Genomic DNA, 25,062 nt, shown 5'->3' on the forward strand with positions numbered 1-25,062 from the left:
AGGAATTAAGCTACATGGGGCCATTAAGAGCTAAAGAATGAGTTCTCTCTCCTGCCAGAGACTAAGCAGGAAGCTGTAAGGCCATCGGAGCCACAAGCCCCACTGCTTAAAACCTACCCACTGCGGCACCCAAAGGCCAGGGAAGAGGAACACAAGGACACCTCGCCTGGGCTGCCTGCCCACTGCCACTCCCACAACTCCACAGAGGAACCATTCCAAGAGAAAGGCCACCAACCATGACCAACAGACACCAAGGAAGCTGGGCAGCCCTCTAGAAGGCAGAGGGTGCCTAGCAGGCAGGATGCCTGTAACTCAGCCATGCAGAAGCCCCAGCTGCTGGCAGGGACAGCACAGAAAGGACAGTTAAGGTTGCCTCTGCCTTAAAAGAAGCTTTCCCCACTGCTGAGCCGAGGGCTCCTCCCCTGCCCACCCCATCAACCTTCCTCTACTTACTCAGCCAGCTCTTCCAGGCTCCGGTAGACGTCATCATCGTTTTCAACTGTCTCCTCTGACGGAAAAGGCCTATAGAGAAAGGGCAAAAATGAAGAGGGCAGATCTCTACATCCCGGCCACTGTGGGGAGCTGCCTGAAATCTACTGTAGGCCCCACTTGGCTGTGCAGAAGCAGCTGGGCTTATTCGCCCTCTAGGTTGGTGGGCTCAGAGGAGCAGCCCCTGGGCCATGGGTAAGTTAGCCCTTACCTAGGTCTCCAAGCCTCAATACCCAATAAGCATATGAAGAGTTTGGTCCAAGGGCTTTTATTCCCTGTCCCCTCCACCCCTACCCCCCTAGCCCCCTGTCACCACGCTGCCATCATCTACACAGCAGTCATACTCTGAAGGGCTATAGAAAATGTACGTGGGCCTCCCAGGATACCTTGAGCTACAGAGTAGACAAGTGGCCAGCACCCCAGGTTAGACTAGATGGCTGCTCTTCAGAGCCTATAAGGACAACAGCTGTCACCCACTGGGACCCAGTAAGGATAGGGAAAGTCCTAAAGAGCTCCAACCCATCATGGCTGCCCATCCACAAGGGTGTGGCTGTCCTAGGGTGTCCCTAGCACCTTGGAAGCAGGAGCTGTGTGGAGATGTGGCCCCCAAAGGGCACCCCTGGACAGCTATGATCCCTATGCGTGTGCTTAAGTCCCACCTCTTGGCCTCACGGTCACAGCTTCCATATTCATCAGCCTCTAAGGTGGCCTTCACCCTGTCAGTGTGTGGCCCCAGCCACTTGCAGCCACCTCCACCACACCAGCTCCTCTTTGGTGTCCTCCACCAAGCAAAACTGCACTCGGAAAGTGACAACAGGCTCCAAGAAAGTCAGATGCAGTAGATGCTCCCAGCCTCCTCCTCTTCCTCTTCCTCCTCCTCCACACAGTCTGGTGGCTAGTTCAGCTGGCACACTCACTCTAGTTTCTGTCTGAAATGTGAGCTCATGTGCTCTCCTTTTTTCTGAACTCATACTGACCTTTTTCTTCCCCAAACCAAAGTCCTGGTGTGGCTAGGTGACTCTCTGATCCCTCCTCTCAGTCTTTCTCCCAGGTAACCAGCACTTTTATAGTCCTCTCAGACAAACAGACAGACAGACAGACAGACAGACAGACAGACAGACAGACACACACACACACACACACACACACACACACACACACACACACACACACACACAGAGTTTACACTCCACCAAGCAGCTAGAATTTGTGGTCAAGACACAGTCTGGTCCCATCTCTTCTGGGCTTCAGCTTGCAGTGGCTCCCACCTCCCAGAGATAAAGCCTGTCCCAATCTAGGCACCAGCACCTGCTCTTCCAGACCAGCTCAAGCCAGAGAGAAGAGCTACTCCATCCTGGAACACACCTTACATCAACATCCCTGCCACCCTCCCTCAGTCCTCCACCTGACCATGTCTACTTGTTTCTGTGTCTGCAGCCCCTGTAGCTTCAGGCACCAGAAGAGGAGGAGCTGTCACCCACCTGATCCCCCCAGGCCCATGAGGGCTGTCCCAGCATCTCCACATCCCTTCAGTAAGCTAAGTAGACCAATACCAGTGTGGAATTGCTGGGGACAGAGCACTGGGGAAACAGTGTTGGCAAGGCAAAGCTGGGGACTGGGGTGCAGCTCAGAGTGTGAGGTATGGAATTCAAGTAAAGGGGCTCATCCTGTGTTACCCCCTTTCTCATCCCATCCCATCTCCTGCAGCTAGGCTTCTGAAAGCTTTTTACATACCCAAGAGACACAGCTGGCTGGGAATCTTTTACTTATCTCAACTTGATATGTTTTATTCCTCCTCCCACCCCCCCCGCCACGAAACTCTCACTAGTCTATGATTGGGTTATGCCTGGCACCTCTGCTAACTCTGTGTCCCCAAGACCTATCTCAGGGTGAGAAAGACTAGAGTGACCTCCTGGGGAGTGCCTCTTTTTTGCTAGGTAAGACTGAGAAAGTATGGCCACATGGTGTATGCCTGTAGAGCTTTAGAGACTTTGGGCCACGCGAGTGCCCACTCCATGTCCCATACAGGGCCTATGGTACAGGACACATGCCAGTCACAGAGATGAACTCCAGAGGAGAGGGTGAGGACAGAATTCTATACAAAATGTCCTTTACCTCTCCCAACTAGCTGAGGTAACAGACTGTGGGGAACTATTTCCTCTGAATGCAAACAGTCCTTCCTAGAGAAAGCCGGCTCCTAGACTAAGTAAGCTAAGGAAGCACACAAGGTCCAGGAAGTAAGCAAAACAAAACAAAAGTCACTGATGGAAGCTTCTGAAAGGTGAGATTTACATCTCATAAGCAGTAACAGGCTGGAGAGAGGGCTCAGCGGGTAAATGCATTTGCCACCACTCCTGATGATCTGATTTCAATCCCCAGGGCCCAAATGGTAACAAGAGAGCCACCTCCTGCAAGTTGTCCCTTGATAGATACACATAACAACAACAGCAATAACAGTAATAGCAACAATAATGATTATGATTAACAACCTTAATGAATTTTAAGTAGTAGCAATTGCTGGGGAAAGACTACTCTCAGACTGGCTGAGCTGTCTGCAAACTGGACATGGTCTCCAGGATGCAGCTTTTGTGAGCGAGTTGTCACTCCTGCTGAGTGGCTTTTCAATGGTACAAGTGCCCTGAGACACCAGTATGGTACTCCTGTAAGAAGCTCTAATAATCTCTGGGAGTTTCTTCCGTTTGTCCATGGCACATATCTGGGATGAGCAGGCATTTGTCCACATTTCCCATTACAACAATGGGAACAACAGGCTTCATTTTGTAAGGGAACTCATGTTTGGAAAGAGAATGTGGATGGATGAAGAAAGAGGCTGGTTTGAAGAGAGAGCCACTCTGAGGCAACTCTAGCCACCGAGGACTCCATCAGGGTAGTAACAGTAGCTTTAGTCTCCAGACACTCCTCCCTCCCCTTCCCAGACCCACCTACCTACCCCATTTACTTTTTTTTTTTTTTGGTTTTTCGAGACAGGGATTCTCTGTGTAGCCCTGGCTGTCCTGGAACTCACTCTGTAGACTACTAGGCTGGCCTCAAACTCAGAAATCCACCTGCCTTTGCCTCCCAAGTGCTGGGATTAAAGGCGTGCACCACCACCGCCCGGCCCCATTTACTTCTTAAAGCTCAGGATGATTATACAAGCTTTGACCATCAGCCCCTTATTGAGATGCCTGTGCATGTGTTCAAAACGAAAATGATTTTGTTCAAAGGGGAAAAATTATAAAATAGTTTCTCTCATTAATCAGCTTTACATCAATTTAACATTAGGCCAGCCCACATGTTTATTTTTCCTTTCTGCTAGAGGTAGCAGAAACAAAGATGCCACTCTCCACCTGCTGCTTGGTCCTCAACAGACAGCAGGGAGACCCTGGGAGGAGGGCCCAGACTGCCCTACAGAGTCAAGCATAGGCCACTCCCCTGGAGAATCCAAAAGGCCATGGGGAGAGAGGCCAAGCCAGAAGCAGATCAAAGGCAAGAGACTGGCAGCCAGGGCCTTCAAAAGCCATAGGCCAAATCCACTCATCTCCAGAGGAGACAATGATGCCCCTTTAATTAAGTCTCCTCGCAGCCGCAGGTGCATGTTCCAGCAGGAATCAGCTACAAACAGTCCCCAGCTGGGGACTGGCCTTGGATACCCTCGGTAGCTGGGATCCCCTCCTTGCCTGGGGGACAGCTGACATTTTCAGTGTTAGATGATTCAGCAGTGAAGGGGGCCACCTCTACACCAGCCTCCACCACAGCTCCCCCCACCCCCACCACCCATCATGGCAGTCACTGGCACTCAGATTAACTGTTGTGCAAGCTGCTCTGTCTACATTTTAAACCTTTTTATTTTTAACCTTTTTATATTTACTTTGGGGGCACAGGGGCTCTGCCTGCCTCTGCTTCCCAAGTGCTGGGACTAAAGGTGTGCAGCACTGTGCCTGGTAAAATATTTCTCTTTAACCGATACAGAATGTATCCTAAGAGTACATGCTCAGAGAATAGCATATAACGTGTCAGTATACTCTTTCCAGTAAGGATGATGTTCCTTCTGTAATATGAAAGAAAACATCAACACAGTTAATTCTGGGTGTTAACTTGATCAAATTTATTAGAGTCACCCAGGAGAGAGGGAAGCAGACATGGGGTGTGTCTGAATGTGGGTGGCGCTGCTTGCAGTCTGGGGATAGATGGAGTAATAGTGGGAGAAAGAGAAGGGAGCCTGCAGCACAGGCACATTCTCGCTGTGTCTTTCTGTATGTGTCTCTCTCCCCGTGCCTCTGTCTCTGCCTCTCAGTCTCTCCTCTGCTCCACCATGCCCTCTCCACCACCATGGGCTGAAACTTAGAAAACCATGAGTCAACCCTTCCTCCCCACGGTTGTTTCTCTAGGGTACTTGATCACAGTGACCAAAGTCCGACAAGTACTACAAACTCTTATTTATGATAAGATAAAAGTTTCCCTCATATAGAATATAAATGAAAATTTTAAAGCCCCTTTAAGACCTGCAGAGTGTGATGTGTACAAAATTGCATGTGGGAAGTGCTGGGATACAACTTCTGGCGCTGAAGGCAGAGCAGCAGTGCACAGTTGTTGAATGTTGGCCTGAAGCTGCTCCTATTCTGATGCTAATACTGGGCCCTCAAGACTGGTTACCCCAAAGATGAGAGAGTCCCCAAGGAGACCTGTGACCCTGTGCCCAAATTATTTTTGATTGGTAAATAAATATGCTAACAGCCAACATTATGCCCAGTTCACCAAGTGGGCAGGAGAGACACAAGTGGGGTTTAGGTTTCCTGGGCTTGGGGTTGGGGAGAGAAGAAGGTGCAGGAGAAGAAGGAGAAGCCACCATGGGTTAGGTGAAGTCACATGACCCTGAGGGCTGGCCAATTGGCATTAAGAGCAGCCCAGATAAAACACAGTAAATAGAAAGTAATAATTCAAGGTTATTAATAGGAAAGTAGATTCTAATAACAGAGTAGGCATTCGCCCAGCTCTTATGCTGTTTAAGGCTTATTGTAAATATAAAGGCTATCTGTATATTTTATCCGGGAACTAAAGGGCCCAAGGGGAGTAGAAACCCCAGGATTCAGATTAAATAATTTCTACAACAGAAAGTACTACAGGACACTGCCTCAGGCAAACTCTTAACACAGGTTGTATGTGGGGAAAGGTTTGCACTAACCCTGGGGAGTGTCTAGAACAAGCACTCCTGTCCCTGAAGTCTACACTGCCAAGCCAGCAGAGAAATAACTGGCTCTTCACTTATGTGTGTTTCACGTGTGGTGAGGGTAGTGGTGCACATCTGTAATCCACTAGAAGCTTGCAGCCCAGCTAGCCTGTGTATGCAAGGATGAACGAGAGACCCAGCCCCAAACACGCAGAGGGCAAGGACCAGCCCCCCAACACTGTCATCTGATATCCACATTTACAAATTAGGAAGGAAGAGGAAGGAGAAAGAGGAGCAGGAAGCACAGAGTTGGTGCTAGGCATCAACATCCAATGTTTCAATCCCTGAATTTTTTTTAAATCTTGTAGACATGGCTGCCCTAAATTCCTTCCTGCAATTTTTTTGGGAGTCTCTTTCAGTGCCTGTTTCTCCTCCTCTTCTCATTTCCGGCACCTGCCCTACCCAACAGAGCTAAAACAGGCCTGTTGAGGCAGGAGAATTATACCGCTGCCCATAAACATTTACTACTTTTATTGGAGCATCACTAGCTGGGGCCACAAAGCCCTGGAGAACAGAACTACAAAGCCAATTATTTTCTGCCATGGCCAAACAAAGCCAGGTGACTTGCCTGGGTGGGACAAGCAAGTGAGGAAGCCACCAGGGCTGCATAAGGTTTAGAAGCAGCCTGTGTGGGAAGCTGTGTCAGCAACACCCGCTGGTCCCCTCTGCTGCAGTCCTCACGCTGGCTCCACTTCTGCCTTTGCCTGCAGTCCACTCGCCCTACACACACTTACACCCCATCATCCCTCCACTCAGGGAAAAGCGTACCTTGTGTGTGAAGACCTGGCCACTCACTTCCTCTCTACCCAGGTCCATATCTGAGAGCAAAATGGGTAGTACCACAATGGCACAGATGTATGGGTGGAAGGTGGGTGGATAGGTAAGTGAACAGGTGATAGGTATATGGAACAGGACAGAACAGGCTATCTAGGGAGAGTGGGAAGGAAAGTGACTAGATTCAGAGATGGCTAGACATGTGTAATTCTAGTTTCAAGGGGTCAGACACACACACCTCCTTCTGGACACCAGGCACACATGTGGACAGCATACATCCACATTAATAAAAAAAAAAATGAATAAATCTAAAACAAAAAAAGGAGCCACTCAAGTGTGCTACACGAAACACATCCTGACCTAGACAGGCAGAGAGCGAGCGAGCCCCAGCGTGGGTGAGGTCCTCCTTCCGTATCAGAACATTCCTGAACACTCACTTCCTCATGCCCACTTCTGGGAAGCCAAATTTCCCCTGCACCGGCATGGGGATTAGGCGGATACCCCCACAGGAAGAAAACCACAGCAGACATCTGAGGCCCAGCGGCAGCCTGACTTCCAGAGCAGCATCTAATTCCTGCTCAGCCCTCCTCGGCACCAGCTCTCACCCCCCAGACCCTGTACCTAAGGATCCAGCCACCCCAGGGGACATCTGACAGCACAAAGGTGTCTCTGGCCAAAGGACTGAGACACGGTAACAGACAATTAAAGGGGTACTCAAGCCCAAACTCAAAATGAAGCCAAACCGGCTTTCCGATTCCAACCTCCCCTCCCTCCTTCTCCCAACCCACTCTCCTTCCAAGGTATGCAGGGGACATTTATTCAAGCTGGCCACTGTCCAGTTGTCACAGACCCAGGAGCAGCTGGGGCTTTGTGATTTGGGCCCTAGGACTTCTGTGCCCATCTCTGAGCAGTGATCTCCACCAAGGACAGATATACAATCTATCTGCAGCTTGGTTGTTAAAGTAACTAGAGAAAGGACCCCAGAGTCAGCTGCCCTCCTTCCACAACCTGGGGATAACTGTGGTTGATTCTAATGGATAGGACCTTCTCTACCCAAAAATTCCTCCACCCCAGAATAAGGCAACCTCTCTCACCTCTAGAAGGTAGGCCAGTGTGCAGCTTTCAAAACTGGTATCTGCAAACAGCCTTGGCCCAGAGCCACGCCGCTGCCTTTGACTCCACCACCACTCACTCACCCAAGACGGCCCTAGGAAGAAGCCACAGCCCACTGCCTCCACCTGTCTCATTCCAGCAGGGTGGTGAGACCTGAAGGAAGGAGCCAAGAGCTAGGCCCCTGAAAGTAAGAAGAGATCTTAGTTTCCTGGCTCTGCTCATTCTGAGCCACACTGCAAAAGGTAGGCAGCACAATTGTTTACACTGAAATAAACCAGGAAAGGCTCTCATCCAAGTATCACATCACCCCCCTCTGCGCATCCTTTATGTGGTAGTGTAGATCCCTTCCCTACAAGCCCACTCTGCTGGGTCTCAGGCCTCAGGCCTTGCACCCCTAGATCCCCTGTAAGCACCAGGTCCGGTTACTAAGAGCCTCCTCCTTAAGCAGCCTGCAGGACCGCCCAGGTCCCCTCACAAGTCCACAGAGGCCTTGACCTCCAGGTGCTCCTGTACCCTGCTGTTCCTTCCCATGACAGACTTGAAGAAAAGTATAGCCTTGAAACAAATATGGCCCCAGAAGGCAATAGAGCCTCAGATCAGCATCTGGCTTTGGTACAACTTGGTTCATCAGACCATCTCACAAGCGTGGGACCCAAAATGTGTTCTGCGGGCTCTAAAGACATTTCAGGTGGATGTGACCTGGCTCGAGACAACAGCCTATCGCTTTCTTTTTCTAGTTCAGGGAGAGCATGTACAGACCTTGAGATCTGTATGCATCTCACCAAATCCCTGTGTGTGACCTCACCCATGGGTGGCCTGATCCTTCATGGCCTGGCTGTGCAATAAGGTGAGAACAGGTAAGACTGGGCCCTGAGTCCTGCAAGTGAGACAGCCAGAGCAATCACATGTGCGTAGATATATTTATCCTATAAGAAGAGGCAACAGTCCACCCAGTGCGGGACCCTGCAAGGTGACACTTTCAGTACTGGAATGGCTACAGGCTGGTCACCTAGTTTCCACATGTAGACAACATGACTTGTGGGCCTTAGCCAGGCCTCCACATTGGACTTCCTCAGATCACAGAAAGGAAGAAGGAACTGGCACCAACTACCCTCAGGGGCAGCTTTGCCCTTCCCAGACATGAGGGACTGAGCTAGGCGAGCATAGAGGCCAGCATGGGTGACAAAGACCAGAGACGGCACGCAGAGGCACGACTGAGCCATAGGCCCCCTTGGCACCACTTGCCAGGGAGAAGGCAGCCAAGCAGAGTTGAAAGGCACACCAAAAGCCTAGGGATGACAACTGCTTAATTATTCAAACAGGCACCTGGGTAGCCATAGCCTAATTGGCGGGAAGGCCTTGAAACCCTGGTGTCTGTCTTATTAAAAACAGCTCTCCTGCTAAACAGCACCAACTGTCAAAACAAGCCTACAGACAGTCGTGATCCGTCTCCTCAGCCGCCACCCTGCCCAGTCCAGACAGTGGGGTGAGGAGTGTGCCTTGCTCCACGCCACACCCCTGCCAGTTCTCCTGTCAAAGGAGCAAGCCAGTGCCACTCCACCAGCAGAGAGCTGGGAAGAGAACAGCTTTGGTCTGGGAAAGCCTGAGTGGCTAAAGCAGAAGGCGTGCTCTCATTTTGAGTTCAGAGGTCCAGGTTGGAATCAGACTTACAGGAGTTGGGGTCCAAGTTTCCAGCCTCAGTGACCTCATCTGATAAATGGGGGCAAACCATGCACCTCCACACAAACAGCAAGGGAGGCAATGGTGAGCAAAGGCACCTGGATCCTGTTCTAAGCAGAATAACCCCAGTGACAGCCTGGGCAGAGGGAACATAAGGACTCTGCCAAGTGGGGACAGAGTCTGGTGATGAAGAAGCTCAGTTACCACAGGGTTGGGCTAGGACCATTCACTCATCAATGGAAGCCAGCTGGGCATACAAGGGTCTCTGCCACCTTTAATAAGACTTGGGGAGTGGGGACAATAAGGCAAGGCCACTACCACAGCCCTCACAGTGATCTCTGGTCTCTGCCAAGGCCCAGCAGGGGTGGGATAGGGGAAGTAGGGTGCAGCTGACTCAGAGCCTCCTGGGGCCAGATTCCGACTGACCCCCAACTCCCATGGGGCCCTCGTGGCCTGCATCTAGAGCCCCACAGAAACAGTCAGTGCTCGGCTGTGCCCCGCCCTGTCTGGGGAAGCATGGGGAGGAGCCTCTGCTGATAACCAAGGAATGTTGCTTCTCAGCATCTACTACACTGGATTCAGAGCCTCCAGCAGGCAGAGGTTTGATAGGAAGAGGCCAGTGGATAGATACACAGGGCATTCCCTCCACCCCACCCCCGTGCCAGTTAAAGCAAGTTAGGGGAAGAAAGAGTTGACCAGGCTAATAATGGGAAGTCGTGGCAGGCACACGAGCACCATCATATCCATAGTCAAGAGCAGAGGGAAACAAGGCAGCTGCTGGTCTGCTGTTTATGCTCAGCTAGCTTTCTTCACTCTTAAATGGTTTAGGGCCCAGGGAATGGCTCCGCCCACAGTGGGCTGCATCTTCCTACATCAATTAACAATCAAGATGATTCCCCACAGACATCTTCACAAACTAAACTGATGTAGATGGCACCTCAATAGACTCATTCTTCCCCAGGCAACAGTAGTCTGTACCAAGTTCACAGTTAAAACTAACCAGCACAGAACTTCATGCTACACACTTCCCAAAACCCCAAGGGCAGCTAACCTGAATGAACACTTAGGACAAATCTTCCAGGGACCAGGCCCTCCTATACAGGCCTTAGGGGTCCCCAGAGCTTGGCCAACTGCACTTTTCCAGCCTCCAAGCTCAGGCTCCAGCAGCCAACCACCACTGTGGCATGGTCCCTACCCAGGACAAAGCTTGAACCATCAAAGTTCTGCTGAGGGCCAGAAGGATCCCCTCAAGGCCTCCTGGCCCAGGCCTGGGAAGCCTGCTCTGAGTTGAGCAATGTTAGGCGCTCAGTAGACATGACAATTCTGCTAAGTGACAGTTCAGGAACCAGAGATGATGAGTTCCACCCACAGGAAGAAAGAAAAATCGAGGACTGGGTCCACCTAAGGTCCCTGACCTTAGGGCCCAGACTCTTGGCTTCAGCTAGATTCTGAAAACAAGCCCCAATGGTACCTCTCACAGCCTCAAACTGCCCCGAGCTTCATGGGTGCCCCACAGGTTAGCTCTGATCATGAAGCATACAGTAGCTTTTGAAAAAGAGCATGTTCCCTTCTACCTCTCCATAGCCTTCCTGCAATGACCCTTGTCCTGGTGGGGCCTGTTCCTTTCTCATGCTCTGGTTTCTAGAAAGCCCCATGAATCACATGAGCCAAGACACAGAGTCTCAGGCACTCCACATGAGTGGAACAGCTTTGCCCACTTCTTGTCAGTGCCTGCCAGAGTCAGAGGGAACAAGAATGAATCCACAGGTCTTGAATCTGCCACAGTCCCCACAACTGTCTGTACCGCTGGCTTCCTTCACAATCATAACAAAGCTGGCCATATGGACAGGACCTGCTTAGGGGAGCTGGGGGTGGGGTACTGTAAGGAGTTCTGTGCCACCAAGTCCCCATGTGACCTCAGGCAAGACCCCTCTCCTCTCTGAGCTGCTAAGGGGAATGGAGTGACACAGCAGCTGGAGGCTCTCCTCCATCCCCCAACATCCTGCCAACTTGCTGCTGGGAAATGAAGGATCAGCCCAGTGACCTTGGCCTTGGCAAGCTGCCTAGGCCAAAGGACCTGTCCCTTGGGGTTCTGATGTGATCTAGATAAAGTAAGGCCTGTCCTCTCAGAGCATGGCAGACATCACTAATCAATCACTTTCTGTCCCCGGGCTCAGTTAAGATGGTTGGCAACAACCTAGAGAACGGACTAAGAAGTGCACAGAATCCCAGGGAAAAGCCAGCGAGCGGCCCTGGCCAGCTTCCTCAGGGCAGTTCTGCCCAGCCAGCTATCACTACGGTGACTGTCAGAGAGGGATGACACCAGAGGGGGCAGCGCAGTCAGGCCTACAAATACCAGCCTTGACCAACCTCCAGTGAGATGCAGAACAGGGACAAGACACCCTGTTCAGCAAGGAGGCACCAGTACGAGCCACAGCTTCTCTGTCAGTGACCAATCAGGGGGACAGCCTACTTCTTATGAAATCCCACCCCATTTAAAGATGGCTGCCAAGGCTTCTGCTAGTAGGGGCATAACTCTAACCATCAGCCACTCAGACGTCCAGGTGAGGGTGGCATGGGTCCTGGATAATGAAAATGGCTCCTTCGTGGGGTGTGGATGGGGCTCTCTCCTCTCCAGTGAAACGGGCCATCACTTCGGGGCAGCAGACAACACTGCTCTGTGGCTCCTCACGCAAGGTCTTCCATCTACTCTTCGGCCTACTCCTTCCTGAGTATGGGTCACTAGGACCCGTGGCCAGAGCAGGAGAGGCTGGTGCAAGGCTGTTCCCACCCACAGTAGAGAAACTAAATCCACGGCCTTGCCTCATGGCCAGGTGTGGCAAGCTCTGCTAGACAGAAAAGTCCTCCCTCACGAGAGAAGACAGCCTGCCCTGCCAGCCTCTGCTGACACCACCCTAAATTATCCCTTCCCTTATTCTGAGTCCTGCCTAACTACAGCAGCTCTTTAAGTCTGGGGACATCCAGATCAAGGCGAGAGCCATCCAAGTAGACATGTTCTCAAACCATATTCTCTGTGCCCTTCACCGTACTGAGGCACCTCCACACCAGGGAAAGCTGTGACCAGCCCGGGTGGCCACAACCACTCCAGGATACTAAAACCAAAAGAAGGCAAAGCATGCAAACTTGATGCCTTGGGCTCATCCTTTCTCTTCTGCCCCAACTCAAGCATTGCCCAATCAGGACCACCAAGTACCTTTCCCCATATGCTGCTTTTACCATGAGAAACACTATTTCCCCTTCTCTATGGAACATTCCAGAAGTCTGCTGCCCTTCCATACATATAGTTGGACTCACAGAGATGCCTGGATGAGCAGATCCTGGCCTACCTGAGAGTCCACAGCAGTGAGACACATGTGTACTTGTGCATGAGCATGTACACATGTGTGCTAGATCTCAGCCTACCCCAACCCCTCTGCTACCCACAGTTTGTTGCATGTGACCTTGCAGACCAGAGCAAAGGCCCGGACAATACAGGAAAGACCTCAGAAAGAAAAGCAAGCTGGCCAGGCAGGCCTGTGGCTCCCGCCTGTTGTTTCCCACTAAGCTGTTACTGATCAATGATAGAGCAGGTTGCTGACTCAATCAGAGTGGGGTTCCATGTGTGCTGGACCCCAAACTAGACACATAGCAATTAGAGATAGCTCTTCTGTCTCCCTCCCTGATAAGGGGATCATCATCCTAATTACTCCTGGGAAATCCACTGTGCTGCCTCCACTAAGGTCCTGCAAAGAAGACAGGCTCCCGTTAAATTAAGCTGCCCACACAATCCAGCTCAACGCTGACAGCAGGTTCACCGGGGCCAGGTGGTCAGGATGCTTGATGTCACCAGGTGGGACAATTAAAACCATCTTGCTGGCAAGACGAGCAGCTGATGGAAATTGCCACTTCCCATCCAAATCTCCCCTCTCAGACAGTCCAATTACCTGGAATTAGTCAGGCAGCACCAGCTGGGAAATGGGGTGTCACCCACTGGATCGATGCCAGCCAACACAAAAGCAGGGACATTTCGGGGGGGGGCACTCCAGGAAATAGCTGGACCAGCTCAAGAGAAAGGTGCAGGTTAAAGCCTGGGATAGAGTCAGGCGGTGGTGGCCCATGCCTTTAATCCCAGCATTCGGGAGGCAGAGACAGGTGGACTTCTGAATTCGAGGGCAGCCTGGTCTGGACGGCGGTCCTACCTAGCAGACAGTGCTCTGGAGATCATAGAAAGCCAGGTCCCCTAAGCTCACCCAAACCCTCTGACTGAAGGTCTTACTCCAGGGGCATCCAGCAGCTTTCAGATTTTTTTTAAAACTGGGTTATTCGCTTGTTTGTCCTATTCAAAAGCAGTTACCCTGGGTTTTTGTTCATTTGTTTTTACATCAAAGGTCATCAGCCTGGCAAGGATTCGGACTTCCTGAACCCTCTCTTCCCACTCTGAGCAGATTAGCCGATCACATCAATTGATCGCATCGGACTGTGAGGTCAAGCACCCTCCAAGAGGATAAGACACAGTCACAACCTATGCCAGGGATAAAAGGCCAGAGCTATGTTGGCCTCAGTGTGTTGCTACCCCAGTTTGTGTTTGGGCATACCACCTTTGAAAAAAGAACTTTCTGGCCAAGACACTTGCCCTTTGTCTGTGTGTTCCTTTGTGCGCTGAGATGATTCATTTTTGTTTCTAATGAGATGGTTCAAATGTCCCAAAGCAAGGTCAAGACACAGTTCTCATCACCTGGGATGTACTTCCTCATCATCTGAGGTGTCCAGTGAGGGTGTGGACCCTGATGGGAGACCTCCCAGCTACTGGAGGCATAAAGGCAATCTTGTTGGGGCAGACAGGGAGGAAACAGCAGCAAGAGGCGGGCTGACATGCACAGGGCCTTCTACCTACGACCTGGACCTGTTGAGGGAACTAGCTCTCCCTGTGGGGACTACATCTCAGAGGCCCTGTGGCCCAGGAGCTCTCACCACCACCCCAAAGATGAAAGATCTGGTTCTCTAAAGCAGCCAGTGACTCACCAGGCATTCGCTTTCATTCCAAATGTTCTGTTGTTCTTAGATTTAGATTCGGGTGTGTCTGTCTGATATGCTGAGAATCTGCTTCATACTGAAGAACTGCTGTTACAGCCCCCCAGTACCAGGAACATTCTGTTTCTCCCACCCAAACCACAGCCTGACCCCAGCCATGATCTCTGCCTGGCCAACCCACCAGACAGTGCCAATGACGGCGCCCTGTTCTAACAGTTGGGAAGCAGAAACAGCCAAGAAGCCTATCCAATGACAAAGGACCCAGTAGGCCATGGTCTGTTTGGATGGGAGGCTTAAGGAAGGGGAAGGAGGCTAGAGAGAGCTCGGCAGTTAAAAGCACTGTCACTCTTGCAAAGGGCCTGGGTTTGGTTCCTAACACCCAAACTGGGTACTCACTGTAACTCCAGTTCCAGGAGAGGTGACGCCCTCTTCTGGCCTCCATGGGCACTGCACAATATGGTACACAGACAGCAGACACTCACACATAAAAATGAATACAAGTATTTTGTGTTTGCAGTGTTTTTGTTTTTGTTTTTGAGTTTTTAAGAGTGAGGAACTGGGGAAATGGCTCAGCAGTTAAGAGCATGTGTCATTCTTGAAGAAAACCCAGGATGGGCACCCAGCACTCGCATGGAGATTCACAATCATCTGTAACCTCTCCTCAGGCACATAAATGGCACACATACATACATGCAGTAAAACATTCATACACGCAGTAAAACAACAACACACATAAAATAAGGCTTGAAAAAAGTTTGGGGATACTCTGACCTTGCCCTCCCCCACCTGAGCAACCATGAAAGCAGGCTCCACAGGAGCTGTGGATGCCGGATTCCTGGACAAAAAAACTGCCTTCCAGGGAATTAAAATCATTTGGAACTAGCACAAGTCTATAGTTGCATAATGTTATGAATATATGCTATGCTGCTAAACTGCACCTTTAAATGATCATATTACTCAAGTGAGATTCACACTGTAATCCCAGCATCGGAAAGGCAGAGGCATGAAATCAGCTGAAGTCATCCTCAGCTAGAATAGTGAGTTCAAGGCCAGGCTATGCTATGTAAGACCCTGAGTCTGAGAAGAAAAAAGAAAAGTCATTTTATGTTGTGTGAGTTTTATCTCAACACTTAAACAGAAGTGGCAGTGTGGTGGGGTTGGTCTGGGATGGCACTCCAGAACTGGGAGCTGGCTCTCTAAAGGAGAAGCCAGTTCACCCCACAAGCCCTGAGGATCTGCCACAGGGGTGGCCTTCTCTGAGTCCTGGATGCAACCACAAGTCACCCCAAATTGGGTGAGGGGCATAAAAGAACACAAGTTTACCACTTTAAGGCTCAGGAGACCCCAATTGGAAACAGGTCACCCAGGAGCATTCTTGTGTCCAGTCAGGAGGTTTCCTCACCTTTCTGGCTTCGAGATCTGATTGAATTCCAGGCCAGACTGCATCATCCCAGTCTCTGTACATCAATCCTTGACTCTCCTCCAAACCTTGCCTCCCTGGATCTTTCCTATGTGCCCAAAGATTAGGAGGCTGGTATATCTTGGGTTGGGGGCACCATTCAGCCTTCATGGGTATCACTGTGCACCAGGGCTTTGCACCCCACAGAGCAAAGCAACCCCATGGGGTTAAGACACAGCACTGGGCACATCTTCACCTAACCAACCACCCAGAGTGTGGGAGCATCCTTCCCCACGCATCCACCCTTGGCCTTGACCTACAGACAGTGTTACCCTTAAACATGTCCTTTCTCCTAGCTACTCTGACCTTGTGTGGACATCCCCTAAGCTTCCAGTGGGTTCTAGCCAGGACAAAGCCTCCTCCAAGTACACACTCCTGGGACACTTTGCCCTTCTTCCTCCTCTACTCCTGTGTCTGTTTCCCCTACTAAACGGGATGAGACTCAGATTAAGTCTCTCACTGCCTATGAGAAGTACAATTGAAGCTTTTTACAGAAAATCAGCTTACTATACAAAGGGCAAGGGTTGTGAAAGGATTCTTTTTAAACAGCATACTAGCAGTCATTAGGAATCCAGGGGAGTCCTGGGGCAGTGGAATTGGTGTGTGAGATTCGAATCAGGAAAGCATTTGGCTAAACAACCCCTCCTGCTAACTACTAACACCAGGAAGCTATTTCAGAGGAGGGGATGGGCAGTCATCTTGGGGAGTACTGAGGGGTCCTCAGAAAATCCAGGTCTCAAGACAATCTCAACCCATGTGGAAGAAGAGAGGGCAGTCAGACTCAGCCTGTTCAGCAGGGTCCTAGCCACCTGGGCTTATGCAGGGGAAGGGCACAGACACCATTTTCTCTAGAATGATCCAGCATTGCCCAGACCAAGGAGAGACAAGAGGCACTAGAAGGCAGACTAGGGTCTAGCTGTGAGGATGCAATGTTAACCATGCATCCTAGGATGACCTAGGCCATGGGAGGGCTAGTGTTGGTGAAAGCACCATCCTCCATCATTCAAGAGGCTCCTCCTCCATGAAAAAAGTATTGAGAGGGAGGGGCAGGTGCGCCGTGCACACACTGGGAGGTCAGAGGACACTTTGCAGGAGTCCGCTCTCTCCTTCCACATGTGGGTCCTGGGACTGAACTTAGGTCCTCAGGCTTGGTGGCAAGTGCTTTTACCCCTGAGCCACCTTGCAGATGCTTCTTGATCATTCCCACAGCACCTCCTCATGCCCTGTTCAGAAAGAAGATCACTCGGCATACTTCGTGGCACAAAATTATGTTCCAAAAGGTTTGGCTCCTGCAAGCCCCACCTGTCAGCCCGAGTCTGGTCAACTCCTCTGGCAGGCCTTCAAGGCCTGGGCTTAGGGTGGGGCTCCGAGTCACAGATTAGTATGGAAGAGAGGTCAAAATTAAGTGACTGAGGTGTCCCCATGACTGACTACCACTGCATAACCATCAGCACAGTGGGTTCCTATCGACAATGCGCTGGCCTGTTGTCAAAGGCCCAGTGGACAGGTGAAACTCCACTTGTAGGACTCTGCTTTGAGAGGTGCCACCTGCCACGCCCTTCTACGGGTTGGCCAAGCTCCCAAGTGCCTTCTTCTGCTGCTGCTCCCTCACTGTAACAGACTCTGGCAAACTTTTCTGTATCCCGTGAAGCATCTGGTCAATCATGGAAGCAGAAAGATGTTCCCACGTTAACCAGGACAGGCATGGGGCTGAGTCTTAGCTACTCTGTAAGCCACCACCAGGGTCTCATGGTCAAGTGCAAAGCTCCAGGCAAAAGCTATCGGCACTGTCCATCAAGCATCTCTGCCTCGAAGAGGAGAGAATGGCAGCCGGATCACACCCAGGCATCCCCCCAGATTGTCACCAAATCACACGTGGCTGACATCAGACCACAGCAGGTGGCCTCCCTCCAGTTTAAGAGAAGGGGACACACTCAGGATTCTGTGCAGGGCAAGTATGTTGGCAGGAATCTGATGAGAGAATGTCACTTTTGTCTGGGAACGCACAACACAGAGTGTATCACACCAGGTGGGATGCTCAGCTGTGATGAGGACCAGCAGTGACGGGCCAGCGTGTCATTCACAACTGACCAGTTTCCAAAACAAAAGGCCCAAACCTTTGTGTCCAAAAACGGCACTGTTTTCACTGGACATCTTTAGGACTACTTTAAAGGACTACTACAGTGGTAACTCACAGCTGGCAGTGCAAGGAGCTTGACAGGTGTGCTGCTCTGTCAAGCCCAGTGTGCTGTGGGGACAGAACATACTCTCTGGTTTTTGCTTAAATTTTGTTTTAGTTGTTGATGTTGTCTCTGATAGAGGTCTTACATTGTAGCCCAGGCTAGCTTGGACATAGCCCAGGCTGGCCTTAACTGTTAAACACACTTCAGCCTCAGATGGAGTATATACCATCACATCAGCTCTTAGCCATTGGTCATTATAACCCTACAAGTGTTGCAAACATCCTTTTCTGGTTCATGTTTTGTTTGAAAATATTTTAAAACAGCCTGCCTTCTGGCTAACAAAAAGAAAATGGCTTTGATTCAAAAAACTCAAGTCCCTCCAGAACTCATGCAATGACTATCTTGACACAGCACCTGCCCTATGACTCTCGCTAAGTAAGCCAACAGCTATGCCAAGGGACCCAGCATGGTGCCCTGCAGGCAAAGCAGATACACGAAGGCCACACTCAGAGGCTAGCAGCCTCAGGATGTCACTAGTACCCCTGTGTGACTCACATGCTCAGCTATCAGGAGAGGCTCTTTCTATCACCCTTGCCACTGGCCTCAGACATCCTACGGATGGCTGAAAAAAACAGTTCTTATGTATCCCAACCCCCAGGTGAGATGAAACCTATCTTCCTGAACTGTACATCAGAGATCAAAATCTTCAATGATTGGGTCTAACCTGGGCTACCCAGCCCTCTCTGTTGCATCCCACTCATGAGTCAGAGAGAGATCCCAGGCTGCAGGAGCATTAGCAGCTGGACTATCCTGCCCACACAGATTAGAGTGAGGCAATCTATGGGGGCCCTAAGACCTATGGACAGGGAAGTGCACCACCCAGCCCTGTGAACTCACACCACCTCCAGTACTCAAACCAAGACCCTGGTCCAGAGCTGGGGAGGTACATTCAAGCAGGCAATGATCTGTGCTGGATTAATTTGCTGATCTTATTGCCTAAATAGAAAGCAATTTTGCAGCCATCATAACATGCTTGCAAGATTTCCCCAGCGTGAACCCTCTCCCACACCACCCTGGCTGCTGCCAATACACAGCCAGAGTGCAGTGTGAAAGCTCCTGGTTCAGACCCACGGGCAGGGACGTCTTTGTGACCTGTCGGTGTCACTCACCTGATCCCTTTGCTCTGTGCGATGCTGTGCAGGGACAGACGGGACACTGCAGAGATGACCTGGGGGAGACAAGAGAGGGTTCTGTAAGAGACGATCAGGAAATCATCACAAACTGCAACAAGGGTTCTGCAAGAAGAAACTGTTAACTGGGCACACCGTGTAAGAACGACAGAGCTTTTCAGGCCCAGCACCTGTACAGTGTTTATTGCATGAAATCTATTATTCAGCCACATTAACATTTGCTGAGGGTTGCTGTGCTCGTGGTAAGGTGCCTCCAGGAGGAATGGATTTCCCCTTATGAGGCTGTGCTTCCCCCTACAGCCCCTAGCCTGCTTATGAGCCACCCCAAACAAACTGTTTCCTTTAGCAGGTGGAAAAAATATTTCAACAGGGCTTCTGTGGGTTCTGTCTTAACTGAGGTCCTGCCTACAGAGGTGCTGCTACTCTAGAAAGGTTTATATGACTAACAGCACCCCGTGTCCCTCAGAGACAGAGAAATGGAGGCCCAGAGAGGTCCAGTCACACCACAGCTCCGGTGCCACAAAGGCACAAACATCCATGGGCAGTGCTCGCTACAAGCCCCAGATCCCAGTCAAACATCTCAACAGATACCAGTTCCCTCCCGGTCAGGATGCCAAAGGCTAAGGACTCCCAGGTACAGAGCCACATGGACCTTTGTAATGTCTCCCCAGGCTGACAGACTCCTCAAAACACAAGCTTGGAAACACAGGGCTAGCAGCAGTGGGCATTCCTCAAACCCCAAAACCTGGCCCAGCCCTAACCAGACAGGAAGGGCCCCTCCCCCAAACCCAACCGGCCCTAAAAATTATTCCACAAAGCTTCCTAATGACTCACAGAAAGCAGGCAGCGGGCAGGGAGGTTCAAGGGTCAATATGAAGAAACTAAGGGAGGGAAGAAGGAGATGGCTGGCCCAAGAATATAGAGTGTGACATATAACTATGATTAATCAACAGGATGCGCGGATACAAAGCATGCCTGATGGCAGGCACCATGCACAAGCTGAAACCAGAGTGCCACACATGTCAGAAGGTCCTATCGGTACACATAAGCATAGCTGCGTATATGGTGCATACTTGCTCATATGCCTGCATGTGTGAGCTGCAAGCTCTTGTGTGCGCTTTGTGTGCACATCTGTGTCCACACATGCACCTGGGGTGGAGGAAGAAACACAGGAAAATTGTCTTGTAAGCCACACTGCTCACTCTGTAGACACTAGGGCAAGCCAGAGCCTGGCTGTCCTGAGAAACTGAGCTCAGAGGGTGTCACATGCCCTATCCCATAGGATTCCAGGCCTCACCATCTCACCCATTTACCCAAAGCCCCTCTGCAGGAACGCACTCCCTGGAGTTCCTTTAGGCTGTGCTGTACTCAGTAGCAATTTTCAAAGGAAAAAATGCCACAGCAGAGGCTTTTTCTGTGCCCAGTGGGCGGTAGATTCAGTCCACAGCTGAGTGTGTGTCTGGGTCTCCTGTCAGTGTCTATATTTCAGGGGCTAAGACTCAGGGAAGTTATGGTGGGGAATAACTGGGGTCCTCTGTGCTTGTTCAGACAAGTCTCAAAGGGCTTGATATGCAGCTGGCCCAGTCGTGGCTCCCAGCAGCATGCTCTACAAGGGGCCTTTCACAAATAACAACCAAAATGGCTTTTGTTGTTATTTTTGGCTCTTAAGGGCTCTAAATATCTCAGGGAAATAAAAATTAAGGTAATATTATGTCCTTACAGGTACTCAACAGAATGCTAGAAATGCAAGCCTTGAAGGGTTTGGCCAGTCTATAGTAGATGCCCTTCTATGCCTCCTGAGGCAGACATTGTTAATCCCTAATCAATTGATATATGCTTTCCCATGAGCCAGCATAGGCACAGAAACTTAAAGAGTCCAAAGATGGCATCAGCCATCAGCTGTCACAGCGCAGAAGCCACAACCTGTTCGCCATACCAGATATATAGCCAAGGCCTCATTCCCACAGGAGGAGACCATGACTGCCAACAGGTAGATGCAAGTCTTCCTTGTCCATACGTCTGTCTGTAGTCCCAGGGGATAGTATCAATCCTGCAGCTGGCCTAACCCTGATCCTGGGCACACATAACTTGCTACAAGACTACAGCTTAGCAGTCTGTAGAGGACTCAGCTCAGAGCCACACAGGCAGGCACAGCAGGCAGCCCCTTCAAAGGTGTAAACATGACCAACTCTGCTGAAATGCCCTTCCCTCCACCCTAACATGCCATGTGCCTGTGCAGGGAGCAGACTGACTCTAGTGACCCCAAGCAGGGCCTTCAGAGACATATAGAGGACCCCAAGAGAACTATGGGGTAGATCAGGGCTGGAGGCTTCATGTGAAGCCTGGTGAAGGTAAGAGGAGACCCAGCTCTTACAGGAGAAGAAAAGCAATTCAGTGCCCCCAGCCCCCACAGTGCTTCTGGATGTGGCTTCTCACTCTGAGTCTAAACATCCAGGTGTCCCCAGGGCTAACACTCTAAGCTGACCATCAAAAGCCTGCCTGCCAGGGCCCCTGGGGACTTCTGAACACGGAAATGTCAAATGATGACATTTTCCCAACTTTCATTTCCGCCTCCCAGCTGCGTCCCTGATAATAAATGGAGGCAACCCCGCTTCTCCCCTCTCTCTTCAGATACCCAGCTCCATCCTCCATGCTATCACTTACCCTGCTTTGTCAACCCCCAGCTGAGCTAGTGGTGTGTGCTGGGGGAGTACGGGATCAGAATTGCAGGAACAACCGCACTGCCAGCTCCCTGACGATGTGCACGCTGACATCCTTGATCTACTAGGGTCTCACACACAAACACACACAGTGAGCATTGAAGGAAGGTACACACTGAGCAGCCTAGAGGATGGGTGACCCAGTCAGGGTCTGGGTCATGGATGTAAATCCTGGCTCCACCCCACCCACAAATGCCCAGACTCTAGCAGCCTGCCAACTCACATACATGACAGAAGGCAGACCCCACCCCACCCTGCTCCACAGTGTTTGGGGTCCAGGAATCTACATTTACTGTCAAGGTTCTATGTGGCTGAAATGTGCACCCTTTTCTAGATAATAATCAACACTGGTTGCACTACAAACTGGGTCAAATCCAGAGAAAGGGCCAGAGAGTACATATCCATATTATCTACCTCTGGGTGCAGAGATAGGGATCACAAAAGAACACACAAAGGAGATCAGTACATTCCAGATGGACAGCAAGGCAGAATGACCAGGAAGGGCCTGAGGGAAGAAGGGGGACCAGGGTCAATGGGAGAGCTACCTGCAGAGTGGCCTCAGCAAGCAACAGCGACATCTGTCCTGTGAGCCCTGAGCAACCTAAGCATCAGCAACCAGACTTCCAGTTTCAGGTTTATAATCCTGCCCAGGCTAAAGTGACAAGCAGGCAGCAGGCAACTGACTCCAAGGACAGAATTATCCTTCTGCCCAGAAATGACAGAACTGTACCTACTCCAGCCATAGGAAGCAGGCCCCTGCCCCTGTCCTTGTCCCTGCCCTCTGTCTGCACATTCTGGTCCTGCCACAGAGGGTCTTTGCCACAGCAGCTCAGTCTGATGGGACAGATCCAGCATAAATGGAGTGCACTAGCCACAGTGAGTACTGCAGGACCCTGGCCCTGGAGTACTGTGCATTTTCTCTGCACAGAACTCATAGCAAATGCCAATGAGGAGCCTGAACACCAGCCGCCAATCTCTGAGGACACACACTCCCGAGGGCATTTTAGAAAGGTAGATGTCACCTCCCAGTACCTTCCTCAAAGGTCAACATACACAAAAAGAGTTAGTGTGAGACATTTTGTACAGTTGCTTGAACAGCTGGAGAGATGCAGAGAGTGGATCAGGGCAGTCAGTGGGGGAGCCTGACCTGGATCCTGGTTCCAAAAGGACTTTAAAACTTGGGGCTTTTCTCTAAAGATGATTGAGTTTCTCCCTTGTTTGTGATGTGATCTAGGCCCAGAAGCGTCCCCTGAAGCAGTTTCCAAGTGCTGGAAAATCTAGAAGCATCTTAATTATATAACCTGAGGAGTCCAGGGAAACGAGTAGAGTGCATTCACAACCAGGGATTCCAAGCCCCTTAGGAAATGACTCTGCAGGAGGAACCACTGGGGCAGAACGTGCTTGGAAATACACACTGCATGTGAAAGTAACAGTTTCCCAAAGGCAGAGCTGACAAGACGGGGCGTACGAGTCAAGGCTGAGGATGCAGCTCAGCAGTTAAGAACACTGCTGCTCTTCCAGAGGACCCAGGTTTGCTTCCCTAGCACCTACATGGCAGCTTACTGTACAGAAGATATCTTGTGTATTATACAGATGCATCACCTGCCAATTAAAAAGCCTATGGCGGGGCTGGCTGGTGAGATGGCTCAGCGGGTAAGAGCACTGACTGCTCTTCCAAAGGTCCTGAGTTCAAATCCCAGCAACCACATGGTGGCTCACAACCATCCGTAATAAGATCTGACACCCTCTTCTGGTGTGTCTGAAGACAGCAACATATAGTAAATAAATAAAAAATTTTAAATAAAAAAAATACAGTTAAAAAGCCTATGGCTTAGGCAGGAACAGGAGGTGGGGCATCTGGGAGGAGAAAGAATTCTAGATAGAGCTAGGCAGGAGATTCGCCTGGGAATATGTGAGGAGATATAGATGCATGGTACCTGTGCTTAGGTAACTAGCCACATGGCAGAGTGGAGTCTAGTCAGAGTAGAGCCTAGCTATATGGCCCAGGTAACTGTAAATACATTTTGAGTCTGAGACTTATTTCTGAGAGCACGGGGCTGGGAGGAAGAGCAGTTCTAACTTTTACAGCTTACAAAAGTCCGTAACTCCAGTCCCAGGACTCTTCCAGCGTCCATAGGCACTGTATAAACATGGTTCACAGGTATACATGAAGGCAACACTCAAACATATTAAAAAATAAAGTTAAATGCATGCTCAGTGAAAGAGACGGCAGACACCAAACTACATGTCAGCAGCCACTAGTACTGGAGAAAAGACCTGTCTGACCTTGAGTAAACTGCCAACATCCACCCACACCCCACATCCCATACCATACAGATGTAAGCACTATACAAACCTCCCTAAACACATTATTCAAACCCAAGACATATCCAAGGTAGATACACAAGACCACTCAAACTCGCCATGCCATAGCTACCATCATGCCAGAGTTCAATCGTGCAAACCCAGGGGGTTGGGGCTCACTCTTAAGAAACAAGAAATATACATCCAAGAGAAGCATTCAATCATTTTAGAGAGCCCCACGGACTGATGGGAGTAATTGGGAAAGCTATTAAAAGGCAAATGCCAAAAAGAAAAAAAAGAAAAAGAAAAAGAAACAAGAAATATTCTAAAGAGATTAGACTATTTTGAAATGAGTTGGCATGTGAAGCCTTACCTTTATGTTCCACGTGTCAACATCAAATATGAATGTAAGTGAGTGGACACATGGATGGACAGATCGGTGGGTGTGTGGATTGATGGACAGATCAGTGGGTGTGTGGCTGGATAGACAGATGGGTAGACTGGATGGATGGGTAGGCAGATATATGGACAGATGGGTAGATGGGTGAATGTTTGTATGAATAAGTGGGCAATAGAAAAAGGATGGGTAAGTGGATGAATAGATAATTGGGCAAATGGATAAATGGGTAAGTAGGTGGATAAGTCGGTAGTAGACAGACACATGAATGATGGGTGAGATAGTAAATAGATGAGCAGGTAGTAGACAGAAGGATAGATGGATAGACAAATGATGGGTAGAGAGATAGATGGAGGAGTGAATTGTAGATAGATGGATAGATGGACTGATGGATGCATGGCATAAGTGGGTGGATAGATGGATGGATGGATGGATGGATGAATGGATGGGTAGATGGATGGGTAGATGGATGGGTAGATGGATGGGTAGATGGGT

The 25,062-nt window shown here is 50.3% G+C and overlaps 1 protein-coding gene across 6 annotated transcripts in view; it reads right to left on the bottom strand.

The window, feature by feature from the left end:
• The window catches only part of Vav2 (vav guanine nucleotide exchange factor 2), a 169,354-nt gene that overhangs the window by 59,530 nt on the left and 84,762 nt on the right, over positions 1–25,062 (bottom strand). For all 6 annotated transcript variants that reach the window (XM_031369486.1, XM_031369484.1, XM_031369487.1 and 3 more), the window contains exons 3-4: positions 19,126–19,184; positions 454–522 (exon numbers count right to left, since the gene is read on the bottom strand). In XM_031369486.1, the coding sequence (XP_031225346.1) occupies positions 454–522; positions 19,126–19,184 (128 nt within the window). The remainder of the gene's footprint in view (positions 1–453; positions 523–19,125; positions 19,185–25,062) is intronic.

Source organism: Mastomys coucha, unplaced genomic scaffold (assembly GCF_008632895.1).
Source record: "Mastomys coucha isolate ucsf_1 unplaced genomic scaffold, UCSF_Mcou_1 pScaffold15, whole genome shotgun sequence".
Taxonomy (NCBI): domain Eukaryota; kingdom Metazoa; phylum Chordata; class Mammalia; order Rodentia; family Muridae; genus Mastomys; species Mastomys coucha.